General features: G+C 40.9%; 1 protein-coding gene and 1 non-coding gene across 9 annotated transcripts in view; both read right to left on the reverse strand.

Annotated features, from left to right (window-relative positions):
• Positions 1-12,267, reverse strand: part of Map2k4 (mitogen-activated protein kinase kinase 4) — a 100,116-nt gene that overhangs the window by 36,004 nt on the left and 51,845 nt on the right. For 6 of the 8 annotated variants that reach the window (NM_009157.5, NM_001316367.1, NM_001362740.1 and 3 more), the window contains one exon: positions 10,945-11,119. The exons of the other annotated variants lie outside the window; for them this stretch is intronic. In NM_009157.5, the coding sequence (NP_033183.1) occupies positions 10,945-11,119 (175 nt within the window). The remainder of the gene's footprint in view (positions 1-10,944; positions 11,120-12,267) is intronic. 8 annotated transcript variants of the gene reach the window in all.
• Positions 10,486-10,585, reverse strand: Mir744 (microRNA 744). Its single transcript, NR_030417.1, has one exon. It is a non-coding gene; the product is annotated as a microRNA 744 (primary transcript).

Genomic DNA, 12,267 nt, shown 5'->3' on the forward strand with positions numbered 1-12,267 from the left:
CAATGTACCATGCTTTTCTAACCCTGCCCCACACCTCCCACATATTTGGCACTCATGAGAAATGAACGGCTAGTGACAAAACAAATAGTAGGAGAATTCTCAAGTAAATTAAGATGCATGCTATCACGGAAAGGAGTGGGAGGAGCTCCTAACCTACAATCACAGGAGGGGCTGGGACTGGAGGCAGAGAAGCAACAGGATGGAGATAAGCAGCATAGGATCCAGAGGAAACTATGGTGACCCCTTCTTACTGGCAAATTTAACCTGATGGAGTCATGAATGTGCCCACTCCCACCCTCCACTTTTGTCTGCATTTATTTCCAGGGCTGAGGACAAAGACAGAGTGCAAGGAAGGAGCAGGATGATAAACCAAACCTCAGTGAGAGTAAAGTTAAAAAGACTTATATGTGACAAAGAAAGTAAGAAGAAAGGTTGACTATGGCTAAGGATGAATATGTAGGGAAAATAAAGTAAGAAAGGCTCACAGGAACTTCCTTTCATCTTATGAGTCTGTGGTAGTTTGAATAATAGCTTCCATAGGCTCATATACTTGAATGCCTAGTCATGGGGAGTAGTATTCTTTAAAAAGGAGGGTTAGCCTTGTTGGAGGAAGTGTGTCACTGGGGGTGGGCTTTGAGGTTTTAAAAGTCTACACCAGGCCCAGAGTCTCTATCTGCAGATCAGGATGTAACTCTCAACTACTTCTCCAGCACTATGCCCGCCAAGGCAGCCATGCATGCTACCATGCTTCCTGCGACTGAAAATAATGGACCCTCTGAAACCTTAAGGAAGCCCTTAATTAAATGCCTTTCTTGTCTTACAAAAGTTGCCATGGTCATAGTGTCTCCCCACAGCAATAAACAGTGACTAAGACAAAGCCTGTCTTTACACAGGGTCACCAGGAAGCATTTTGCTAAATGCTAAATAAACACAAGATGGTTGTAGCCATAACTGACTAAGGCTATTCCTTACATTGACTGAAATCAGGATTCTCAAAAATCTCCGCATTTCAAGAGGCAGCCAGAGCCTGCCTAAATGACTCTTTGTCTGGTGGACAACTACTTGGTCTTACCGTATCAACCCAGTTTTTCTTTCTACTACATTAAGCTATGAGCAAAGGTAAGGCAGAATGACAGCTCTATCTCTTAGATTATGTATGTGTGTGCAGTGGCCTCTGGGTTCCTGATTCCATTCCTGTCTGGAGAGAGGGAATTGGGTTATTACATATTCCAAAGATAACCTAGAGTTAAAAACAAACAAACAAACAAAACCTCCAAAAGATGGCAAGCAGTGTTTGCTATTGATTAGAAACTGTAGCTCCACAGGATGCATGACACATAGAACACTGCAGGCGAGAAGGACATGAGTCAAGAATCATACCAGAATCTAGAGCTGAGAAGATCAAGCACTGACTTCAGTTAAGCAGCCATGCCATGGACTTGGAAACAGCAAGGGGAACAAACACAGAACACGGCTGTCAGTTCTGTCACTTTGTTTTGAAATGAAGAAAATGTACATAGAGAGGCTAAAATAAAGGGGCTCTGGAATGGGGACGGTCACAGCCCTGTCCTCACAGACAAGTCCTAAGTCCTTGTGTGACCAATGTTTGTCAAGTTTCTGTATGGCTCAGCTGAGGGTGCAGAGGACAGTACAGGAAGATATTAAGGTAATTAGATCTCACCCTTGATGCACAGGTCCATCTTTCAGAGGTACTCCAAAGTAAAAAAAGCAGGTTTTCTGGTCAGAAATCGGGGCAAGGACAAGAAAGCTCAGCAAGGCGATAGGCTCAGGAACTGCTGAAGAAACCAGTGCATAAACTTTTCACGTCACCCGGGGCCCAGGTAAAGCAATCTAAGAGAGGATTTAAACAATCCATTGCCCATTAACAAGCAAAATGGTATTTTCAATGTACTGCCAACCAAATGCAGAAAATGGAAGCCATTTCCTCTTTATGTGGCCCATTCCTCTACAAAAGTTCCTACTGCCATGTTATCAAAATATGTGCATTCCATATTTTAAGCAGCTTCCAAATTCAAATTTGTGTGAAGACCAAAAACAACAACAAAAAACTACTCCCATGACAAAAATAAAAAAATCCAGTTATGATAGCTGTTTTACCTTTTGTGTTGACACTGATAATACTACCTATGCAAAATTCTAAAACCAGTTGTTAGATTAAGCAAATATATCACAGAGAAACTCTCCAAAGGGAAGGAGGGAACAAAGAAGGAAGGGTGGGAAGGAGGCAGGGAGGGAGGGAGGAAAAGATAGAATGAGAAAATGGAGAAGGAGGGAAGAGAGAAAGATAGAAACAGAGAAAAGGGGAGGGGAAAAACTCTGAGGGTCAGAGAAGCAAGCAAGCCAGGGAGGGAGGGAAATGTGCCTAGTCCTCGTAATTAACGTGCACCCAGACTCCTGCATATATACACACTGCTGTTTACTAAACATCTGCTGCTAACACCTCTGTCTGCAAAGAAGATGCAAGAGCAGATGCCCGCACCCTGCTCTACCTGTTAGAGCCCCATTACTCCACACAACCTTCCTCTGGACGACACACACACACACAAAATCTTAGGAATTTTTATTTTCTGTCTTCTATTGACTCAGATTTCTGCTGAACAAGTTTATCTTAAGCTGCTCAAGTCTCTACACAGATCACATACTTAACTTTCCAAGACATCTCATAGTGCCATGATCAACAAGAAGAGATGGTGACATCATCCAAAACAGAGAATGTGAGGTACGGAGAGGAGCATGAAATGTAGATCAAAGATCCAACATTTGTTTTCATGTCCAGAAGTAATAAATGGTGTCTACTGAGTATGAAATTACTATGGGTACTTGCATCTACTAAGTTCACAAGAACGTGAATTTTAGCTGAAAGTTCACTGAAGTCTTTTTATAAATGAAATCAATTTATAAACTTCTTGGCTTACTTCACCAAATTGATAAGCTAAAATTGGTATTTCCCATTTTTCTCACTAAAGACACTGGCTGCGCACTGAGAACTTGGGAGAATATGTTGTATCCCACCACAGTAAGGAGAGTAGAATGAAACAAGCTGGATGCGCCTTGATAAAGGGGCTTCTTCCTTCTCACTAAGCACATCATGTACATTCAAGCAGCACAATGTTGGCCAGGGCTAAGGATTCTAGGGTGTAGAGATCATGTCATCGTTCCTGTACCTATGACATTAAAAGAGACAATGAGCCAAATCTATAGGATAATCAGGAGCAAGGTTTAAGACAGCACAAGAGTTAGGAATTACCAAATATTAGTTCAGATATACGCAAGGAGGGAGAGCTATGATAAGCCTAGTATTTCTCCAAATAGCTATGCATGCTGGGATATAATTCAGTACCACAATTCAGATAGGTCTACTAAGCAATGGTCAGTTTTAGAAACTAGATTCAAGTATGATCTGAAACACACAATGGGCTGGTTAAAATTTACCTAGAACAAGCATTTCCAAACTACCTTACTCCAACTCTAATACTGTCTTTGAACTGGTATTCTCTGGGCTTCCAAAACTGGTAGATAAGAGCTATCATGTTTCCCATGGTCCTAGCCCCTTCCCTCATTCTATTTTATCTATCTGCTTGTTTCATGCTGAAGACTGACCCCAGGACTTGAGGCATGCTTAAACACATTCTACTACTTTAGTATATTCTCAGCCTCTTCTAGCCTCTACTGATTTATCTATTTTATTTACTGAGTTTCATGTAAAACTTTTACAAAAAGGAACTCACACTGAAAACCACTGACTTGGAGCTACCAAAAAAAAAAAAAAAAAAAAGCACAGATTTAATTCAAAACCCAGCCTGACAGGAGGCAGCTCTGTCATAACTGTGGAATCCCCACTCTTGGGCAGTCTCAATTTGTACTGTGCATAGGAAATACACCTCTAAGGTAATCATGGATTTCTTAATTTAGTCACATGATCTGGCCAATAAAATGAGATCACAGGATAATAGAGATCTTTCTCAAATCAAGCAACACAGCCATGACTTCTACATCCCATCCAGATTTAAATAATCAAATGTCATCACTATGGTCTTAATTGCTTAACAAAGCACTATATGATATCAAAAGGGAACTTTCTCACCAAAGTCACGTCTGTCACTATCCCATTAAAGGTTTTCAGAGCAATATGTAAGGCATAAATATAAACACTATAAAATAAACACTCTCCTCCCCCAGTGATTACTGACCATCAACCTCCACCAGAACCATTCACTGATGGAACTTCTAACAGAAACAGCCAAAGTGTACTTTTACCATTCCTGACTTCCCACAAGGAAGAAGGGCCACAAGGAGAATAAACTTAAAGACTCAGGATGCTCCTGAAGCTCACAAGATGGATAAGTGCCCCACCTACACACTCCCACCCTAGGGTTATACAAACAGAGCCAGAGAGGAGGTTCCTGCTGGCTCTGTCATACACAGGTTGTGCGGGGAACTCAAGGAATGGAGCTTTCCTGAGTCACCACCCACGCTGAGGTGGGCCTTTCAGTGATATGGATGCCTCGGAGTCACCAAAACTTCTATAAGTAATCCCTCACCTATGCTCCCTGTGAGTAGCACTAAAGAACTCTGGTTCACGGAGCTACACTTGGGTGGAGCTGCTTCTCTGGTCTGCCCCTGGAGTCCTATCTGGGGTAAATAAAGTGTTCTCTTCTCCCTAGGAAAAGTCACGCAAGTCAAGGAGTGAATACTGTTTGCTTGACTTCGCACCCTTTGAGAAGCCAGATGTAGCTAATGCAAAAGCAAGGGCCACCTTGAGCCTGTCAAAGGGAAGCACCAGCTCCAGTCACAGACACAAATGTGGCCTTGCTCCCCCTGAGACTAAGCCAGGCCAACTGGAGCAAGACAGAGACCGTCAGGGACAAAGTAAAAGCCCGGTACCCCATGATGGGTCAGTGGATATGACTCATGGACAAGGACTCCACTAGAAGGTCAAATGGGGTGTTGTTTCTCCTCCACACTGCTGTACTCAACACTGGTTATTTATAGTTTTTTATTTTCTTCATTCTGTATATCTACATTATATTTGCTCTGTGTGTATGTGTTGGGGGTGTACATAAGTCAGAGGAAATGAACTAAGGCCATTAGGTTGGCAGTAGGGGCCTTTCCTGCTGAGCCATCTCACCTGCCCAACACTCAGGAAAGAACTGAGACAAATGAGATCTTTTCATGCTGCTCTGGACGTGGGATAATATTTCTTCCTTTTTAAATACTCTTAGCCAGCCAAGAAACTAGTACTTGCTTAGAATAGGTAGCAGGCTTTCAGGGATCCTGTCTACATTCTGTAAAATGGTTCATTTATATAATGCTAGCTAGCCCTCAAGTGTCTTAAAAGCATCTGGAAGAACAGTAAAGAGTGTAGTTACGGAGCTTAAATGAAAGCGCCTTGTTGAGTGGCAAATGGTACTCTCAGGAGCAATAACGTTGTTGGTTGAAAAATCAGTATTAGGAGTTGGGCTTCCTTTTTGTCAGTTATCAGTCAGGGAGGCCCTGAGCCCCACAAGCCATAAAAGCTACTGCCATTGCTATTGGTTGCATGCCAGAACTAGAACTATGCTGATGACACCACTGCCTTTGCCTCAGACATGAAGGAATCAATCAGACTAGGACTGTAATGGAAGTCCTTTCCCTGCTGGCTTACTGCTGGAGTACAGGAAGGTACTATGTAGTTGTACGTAGGTGGCTAGGGGCTAACTGCCACTGACAGTGTTGCTGAGTTATGGAGCCTGTGACCTATACCAGCAACATGTCAGCTCAGATGTGCTGACTGGTGCAAGACTGCATTCTACAACTGTCATGGGTACAACCAACTGCCTTGTGATTGGATTTAAGGCCCTCTGCACGAGAGGGAACATGTATCTGCTACTATAGCCTACGGCAAAGACACATGAGGTAATAGACCCCAATGACAGGGGCAAAAAGAAAAACCCAACTTGTTTTGTTAAATAGATATGATGTGCCTGTCAATTTGTCTTTATAACATTTGTATTTACAACCACAGGTTACTGCTATTGTCAGCCTAGGTGACTCATGAAGAGAAATTTATTTCTTGCAATGGGCAGTGTTTAGTGCAGACTCACAGCCAGTCAAACTCCTGAGAGTAGATAACTGTTGCTGTAGCACAGTAGCCTAATCTTCAGTGGTAGATGGAAGAAAATAATTAGATATATCAATTATCTCTTCCACAGAGAACATGGCGCTATTAATAGAAAGCAGAAATATTAAGATAGAGAAAAAAGTAGAGCACTGTGTTTTGATTTCCTTCAAACAAGTATTTCCAACTCTGAGAGAGGAGGGAAGGTTAAGATACAGAAAACAAATGAAATGTAAACGGCCCAGAAAACTCCTAAAACTTAGAAGCCCTGGGGGATATACAAACAGTAACAACTGTTCTCCCCAGTAGGCTGAACTGCCTGAAAGAGTATTCAAAGAACACCAGAGATATAGCTTCCCCTAAGTGTTGGGCTGGGGCTTTTTACAATTCCCCAAGTTCTCCTACTCCTCTAAGTCCCTGTAAGTAATTCCAATAAACACACTAGTTCTCTAACCCTGGGCAGGAGCCTTTCTTTGGTCTGTCATTAGTGCTCTACTTAGGGTAAATGTTTATATACCGCTACAGAAGTGTACATACCACGCCAGTATCATCTGCACCAAGGGCAGACCTACCTAACCAGCAGATGGTAGGCAAGGGTTGAGCTGCAGGGAATACTGTCCTTCCCACTAAGTATCTAGGTTCTAGTTCAAGAACACTGAGGTCAACATCCAAATATCAGAGATCAAGTGGCCAGTCCCAAACTGAAAATAGTTAAATTAATAAAACAGAAAAAGCAAAAGAGCAAAGTTGAGGATAGGAAAAAAACTGAGACATATTAGGCAAACCAGCAACAAAAAGAAAATCTCTGAAGCCCTAACATACACTATCACACCATTGGCAGTCTGGTACAAGCATGCAAAGTAAACAAATGGCCTATTTTCCTGATTAGCCCAGAAAGTTCTCCAAGCAGAGGGCAGAGACAACACCATAATCCCCACACTCTCTGGGCATGCAGTACTTACTGTGGACAGGCCTAGCTGGATGATTCATGTCTGTCTTCCTTCTCATAGTAGCAGTGGTGCTGGTCACCATATACAAGTGTCAGTCTGAGTTACTCTATGACACCTAATTTGTTCTTTCTCATCTCCTCCCAAATCCCAGGATATGCCTTGTCTTCTGACTCTGATTACCTACATCCTGCTGGTATTAGGTGTTTCTCCCAGACATCAATTTCTCTAACCTTATAGAGAAATTATAGTCCTAATAGACTGAGTCCAAACCTTGATATTTACCTACTACAAACAACTCTTGTAGACAACTATGCAGAGAAACTGACTTTTCTTAGAGGATAGTGACTTCATGTTTGTTTCAATCTGTGACTACCCTACCATTGAGAAAAATATGCCATTAACCTCAAAATCTGCTGTAGTTCACAACATCCATAGACAAAAACAACTTGCACATCTAATTTCTAAGAGAAGTAGATAAAAAGAATGCTATGCATTCACACTGTGGAATACTACCCATCCGTACAACACAATGGAGTCCTGGTCATGAAGGCTCTGAGTGAGCCACAAGGCAGCCAGCTCTGTAGGCAAACTGCAGCTTCATTTGTGGAGCCTGGAAAACATTTCTCTCAGAAGCTGAGAAGACAGCAGTGGATACTGGAATGGGGGACAAAGAGAGCTATGGGTAAATGATAATAAATAGTTATTACTACAGTTAGAATTTCTCATATGCTATTTTATTACATAAGAATTAATATTTGAATAAAGAGTGTGCTTTATATTTCAAGAAACAAATTTGTATCCACCATAAAAAATGATAAATTTGGGATAATTGATTATTTTTAATTGAATTTTAGTGCTGCACTGTGTGTGTGTGTGTGTGTGTGTGTGCGTGTGTGTGTGTGTGTGTGTGAGAGAGAGAGAGAGAGAGAGAGAGAGAGAGAGAGAATCTCATTATGACTGTTTTGTTTTTATGAATCTGTTCTAGAATTTTTTAATTTAAAAAATATAACGACATTAAATAAATGTCATTTGTAGAGAATACTGATCAAAGTCAAGAATGAAGGAATACTCAGTTAAAAGTTGACAGCTGCCCTCTTTTTACAACACTTTAGGAGACCTCACTGCCGACAAAGACTTCTCTCTACACAGCTATGGCCCAATCATCCTGGCATGGGTTGACAGGCAAATTGTATTACCCACATTCACTAGCAAGCAATTGGTCTTTGCTCACTAAGTGTAATTAAAGCTTAGAGATTAAAAATGTCCACATCTTCCTGTGAACATATTAGAAACTGTCTAAGGACACATTTTATATGTTCCTTGTTGAATCTGATTATATCTTAGTCGATTTTCAAATTTAGTCTTTGAGATACTTATTTCAGGTAACTAAGAAGACACTTTTCATACATCTCCTGTACATAGCTAATGAATCTGAGCAAAAGCTTTTTCAAAAGTAAAAATGAGGAATCAAACCATGAAAAGAAATTCACAGTCCACTTTTGCACAGCTATTTAAAGTACATTTTGAAGATAATTTGTAGGGTAGACTTAACACCCAATACAACCATCCTTCTCCATAGAACTAAAATACATGTTCGGATGCTAGCAAGCACTGGGCTATTTCAGGAAATGTTTCTCAGTTAACAACAATGAAAAGTTACTCACTGTGTGGCTGTCTCTCTTTAACTACAACACACCAAATTTAACTCATCCTCACCCACTCATCCCTTCTAGATAATCATACTTGTCAGGGTGCTCTGGGTGCCTACATGATGACCTGTGACAGAAGACTATGTCTCTCTAAAGGAATACATGTTTAAAATTCCAAAGTAGGTGACATATATCATTCACCAACTGGTATTAAGGCATAATGATCCAAAATGACTTATTCTTCCAGTATTAATGAAGTCATGGAATCCAATGACATTCCCTGATCTGTCAAATTAAGCCTTACTGCTATCTTCTTATGCCCAAGCTGCTATGTGTGCTCAGTTACTTAAAGGAGTACACAAACAGTTCAACTAGAAAGTGTACATTTGACAGCTACAAGTATAGGTTTCATAACTGCCTCTGGCTGAGCACACAAGTCTCGGGATTTACATTAGCACTGCAAACGTCACCCTCAAAAGAGTCATTGGGTTACAATAGTATTTATTTTATATATTTATTATGAGTGTTGAACAACAATACAACATTTTCACTCTCAACACTTGATTAACCATTATACAGCCCCAAATGTGATCAAATTAGTCACCAAGGAATGTCACAATGAAGTGCTTTCTTTTTTCTTAAATCTTTTACTCATTTTAACGCTTATCCACATGACTAAATAACATCTGTGTGCTAAGCACCACAGATGAAGTACACAAAACCTAGGAAAGAAATCAGTAATAATCTTTAAAAGTATTTTCCCTCCTTCGTGGGAGAATGTAAAACTTGTGCAGTCCATGAAGCTTTCCCTCCACCCCTGCAACTGAAGTTGGACGCCCACACAGAGAGACAAGCCCATGAGGACAGCAGGACACTTGGCAGAAGCATCTAAATCCAATCATTTGCTCCCCTTACAGTGCAGGAGCACAAGATAACAATAGAGAAACCATTTCAAATTCTCAGAGGCGCATTTTGTATCATGGATACTCTAGAGCAGAGGTCCTAGTCTGTGCATTTTTAGAGGTCTGTGGGCTATATGCAAAATTTTATGAATGTATACACTTTTTCCTACCAAAAGCACCTTTCTCTCCACATTGTAAAAATATGGTCGAAACCAAGAAACTGGAGAGAAACATAAAATGTTTCCTCAACACTAATTTAGCATTATCCTGACATGACCCATCAGTGAGGAAACACTGAACACTGGAGACCTTCAATATGCTGCTGTAATAGCTCTCAGATAGCATTAAAACTGGGAGACAGACCCACTTCTCAGTGTCATCCCTGCAGGCCATTTTGACAGACAGGATTAAATTAGACTATCTGCAAAGCCACTCTCAACTGTTGTAAACTGAGATGGCATTTGTTCTCATGGGTATTTTGAGACATGAAATACAATATGGCCATATCTTGTTTTTTTCTTGTAAGTTTGCTCCCAAATTGCTAGTGTGCTGTATCTTAAACAGAACATAATGTTTTTTAAACATCTGAACAAACAAAGTACAGTTATGCAAATCCATTAAGAGCAAGATGAACACTGTCAGTTCATCACAGGTACAGAGGCTCGCTGGGTATAATTTAGACCGAATCTCCACTTCTGGCCTTTTTTAGGGGAAGAAGGTAAATGAACAAATCAAATGGCACAACACAATTAGGACAGAGGTGACAGTATTATCACAAGGTACACATTTAGATACAACTTTTAAACCAGGGAACAGGGCAGTACTGAGTAGAGATGGAATAAACCAACAGAAGCCGAGCCGGTCAGGACCGAGTAAGGTTGAGGTTAGTGGCAACAGCATGTGTGTGGTTTCCAGGAAACCGTCAGTAAGACTGCTGTTAGCCCTAGCCCCGCACCTTGCCCAGCCCACTGTGCTGCTTCTTCCTCCAGCTCCCGCCTGGCTCAGAGCAGCACTGCCCTGCTCCCAGGGGTGCAGCGGCCCAGCCTGAACTCACCTTGGCAGTGAAGGGGCCAGAAGTTTAAAACCTGTTAATGTATCACAGCAAAAATGTAATGAGCACACATACTTCACACACTCACATTCCAGAGCAAGAAAACATACAACCAGTAAGACAACCTTTACACAAAACACCCTCAGCAAAAGCAGAGACAGAATTTTTAACACCCATTATTACCACAGAGGTAAGAACAGAGCAGTGGTGTTGCTGTACCACAAAATTTCAGCTAATGGATTAAAGTACCAAAAGTAATCATGGCATCACCTACTTTAACTGCCATTATCTGCCCACTTGGTTTGTGGACCATTTTGTTGACAGAACCATAAGCTCCTCGTCCAATTTCTCCAAGGTCTTTCAAGTCCTCTGCAGTGAAATCCCAGTGTTGTTCAGGGGAGATCTTCAGTTTTCCTGATGACTCAATGCTGTGTGTTCTCAGTCTCTCTCTGTTAAAATATTGGGAAGCAATTTTTCCACATTTTAAATAGGTTTTAACTTTTTTTCTTTTAGCTAGCACTGAGTACGTGTGGGAACACTCATCTGATCACAAGCAGCCTGACCCAGTTCTAGAGCTGTTTGTGACATCTTGCTCTTTACACATTGAAATTTAATAGAATGCATTTAGGTATCCAGAAGGCACAGCTTCAAAGACAATCATACAACCCAGTCTCCTTTTGCTGATGAAACTACCAGTTTTGATTACTCAATTGTAGACCCTTTTCAAGCCTACAGAACTCTATTACCTCAAAAGCCCCAGAACTGAGAATTCACCTCTACAAATGCTTACCCTATCACACCCTCTAGCTGCTTAAGCTGTTTCCAAAATTTGCTGTATCTAAGGATAGCCTGACCTACTGTTTAAACGCCGAAGCCCAGGAGTAGCCTATAGCAATTAAAGCAGAGCATATGGGGTAAGCTGGAAAGCAACATTTCTAGTATCCCCAGTGGTTTTAGCAATACATGGGAGTGAGTACTTTAATACACTGTCCTGTTATTGTTTACACTGCACTAAAGTGGGGAACAGTTAAACAAAAGCCAGCTAACCCAAAGCAATCTGCACTATCTTATTCAAAGCCTTTAGCCTCTGTTCAACAGCAGGAGTAATGAATGGGCTTAAAGGGGAGTTGGTTACTCACAGAAAATGCAGGGATCACTTTGCATTAAATATCACACCCAAATCCCAATACAGAAACCAGACTTCTCTTTCTTCTCTCCCTTTCCCTACATGTGAGAACAAACTATGTCAAACTAGAAAGTGCAACACACATGAAGAAACCAGTGAGTATCAACAAGTTTTCAATTTCATATTAAGTCATAAAACTTGTTTCAAAGTCCAGCCCTGTGATAAGAGCAAAGACAGTTTACAGCTCACTTATCTATTTTGTTCTTGAAGAACTCTGGAATGTCTCCTGAAATTTGTAGAACTGTTTTCTGTGGCTAGTTCTAAGGGCCTCAAACACTTTAGAATGCTAAAATCTCGCTTCCCCCAAGCCCATCTTGATAATAAGTAGGATAATAAGTAGGACTAATGTTGATAATAAGTAGGATTCAAGGGTACAGTTAAAAGCTTAATATATTTTATCTAAATGACTTA

Source organism: Mus musculus, chromosome 11 (genome assembly GCF_000001635.26).
Source record: "Mus musculus strain C57BL/6J chromosome 11, GRCm38.p6 C57BL/6J".
NCBI classification, from domain to species: domain Eukaryota; kingdom Metazoa; phylum Chordata; class Mammalia; order Rodentia; family Muridae; genus Mus; species Mus musculus.